The sequence below is a fragment of the Passer montanus genome, unplaced genomic scaffold (genome assembly GCF_014805655.1).
Source record: "Passer montanus isolate IOZ18808 unplaced genomic scaffold, ASM1480565v1 scaffold5, whole genome shotgun sequence".
In the NCBI taxonomy this organism is placed as follows: Eukaryota; Metazoa; Chordata; class Aves; order Passeriformes; family Passeridae; genus Passer; species Passer montanus.
Genome location: NW_024369929.1, coordinates 8,718,379 through 8,718,845, shown reverse-complemented (window position 1 = coordinate 8,718,845; position 467 = coordinate 8,718,379). Strand labels below are relative to the sequence as shown.

The window sequence follows — 467 nt, the reverse complement described above, 5'->3', positions numbered from 1 at the left end:
GCGCCGCGCCCGCCGCCGCCGCGGGGCGAGGGCTCCCCGGCCGCCCCCGCCCGGCCAGCCCGCTCCCTGGTACCGGGGGCTGCTGGGGTTGTGTCCAAGGCCTCCCCCTCCCCCGCGTACACACTCACACACACAGACACACGCACACACACTCACACACACACTCACACACACACCCCATCTCCTCCTGCCGCCGCCGCCGCCGCCGCCGGAGAGAGATCGGGGATCGCCCGCGGCCCGGCCCCGCTCCCGGCTGCGCCCCGTGCCCGGGCGCATCGCACCCCGCGGGGGCTCGCCCGGCTGCCCCCGGGGCGGCGTGCGGGAGGGCGGGGGGACACACGGCGGCTCCCGCGGCGGCTCCCGATGGCTCGTCCGCGGCCCCGAGAATACAAGGCTGGAGACCTGGTGTTCGCCAAAATGAAGGGGTACCCGCACTGGCCGGCCCGGGTGAGTACCGCGGCGGGGGC

The 467-nt window shown here is 77.3% G+C and overlaps 2 protein-coding genes across 2 annotated transcripts in view; one reads left to right on the top strand and one right to left on the bottom strand.

The window, feature by feature from the left end:
* LOC120508849 (wiskott-Aldrich syndrome protein homolog) overlaps positions 1-443 on the bottom strand; it is a 1,175-nt gene extending 732 nt beyond the window's left edge. Inside the window, exon 1 of the mRNA XM_039722821.1 lies at positions 1-443. Within this exon, the coding sequence (XP_039578755.1) occupies positions 1-276 (276 nt within the window). The 5' untranslated portion in view covers positions 277-443.
* The window catches only part of HDGFL3 (HDGF like 3), a 36,658-nt gene continuing 36,221 nt past the window's right edge, over positions 31-467 (top strand). Inside the window, exon 1 of the mRNA XM_039722819.1 lies at positions 31-447. Coding sequence (XP_039578753.1) covers positions 364-447 — 84 coding nt within the window. The 5' untranslated portion in view covers positions 31-363. The remainder of the gene's footprint in view (positions 448-467) is intronic.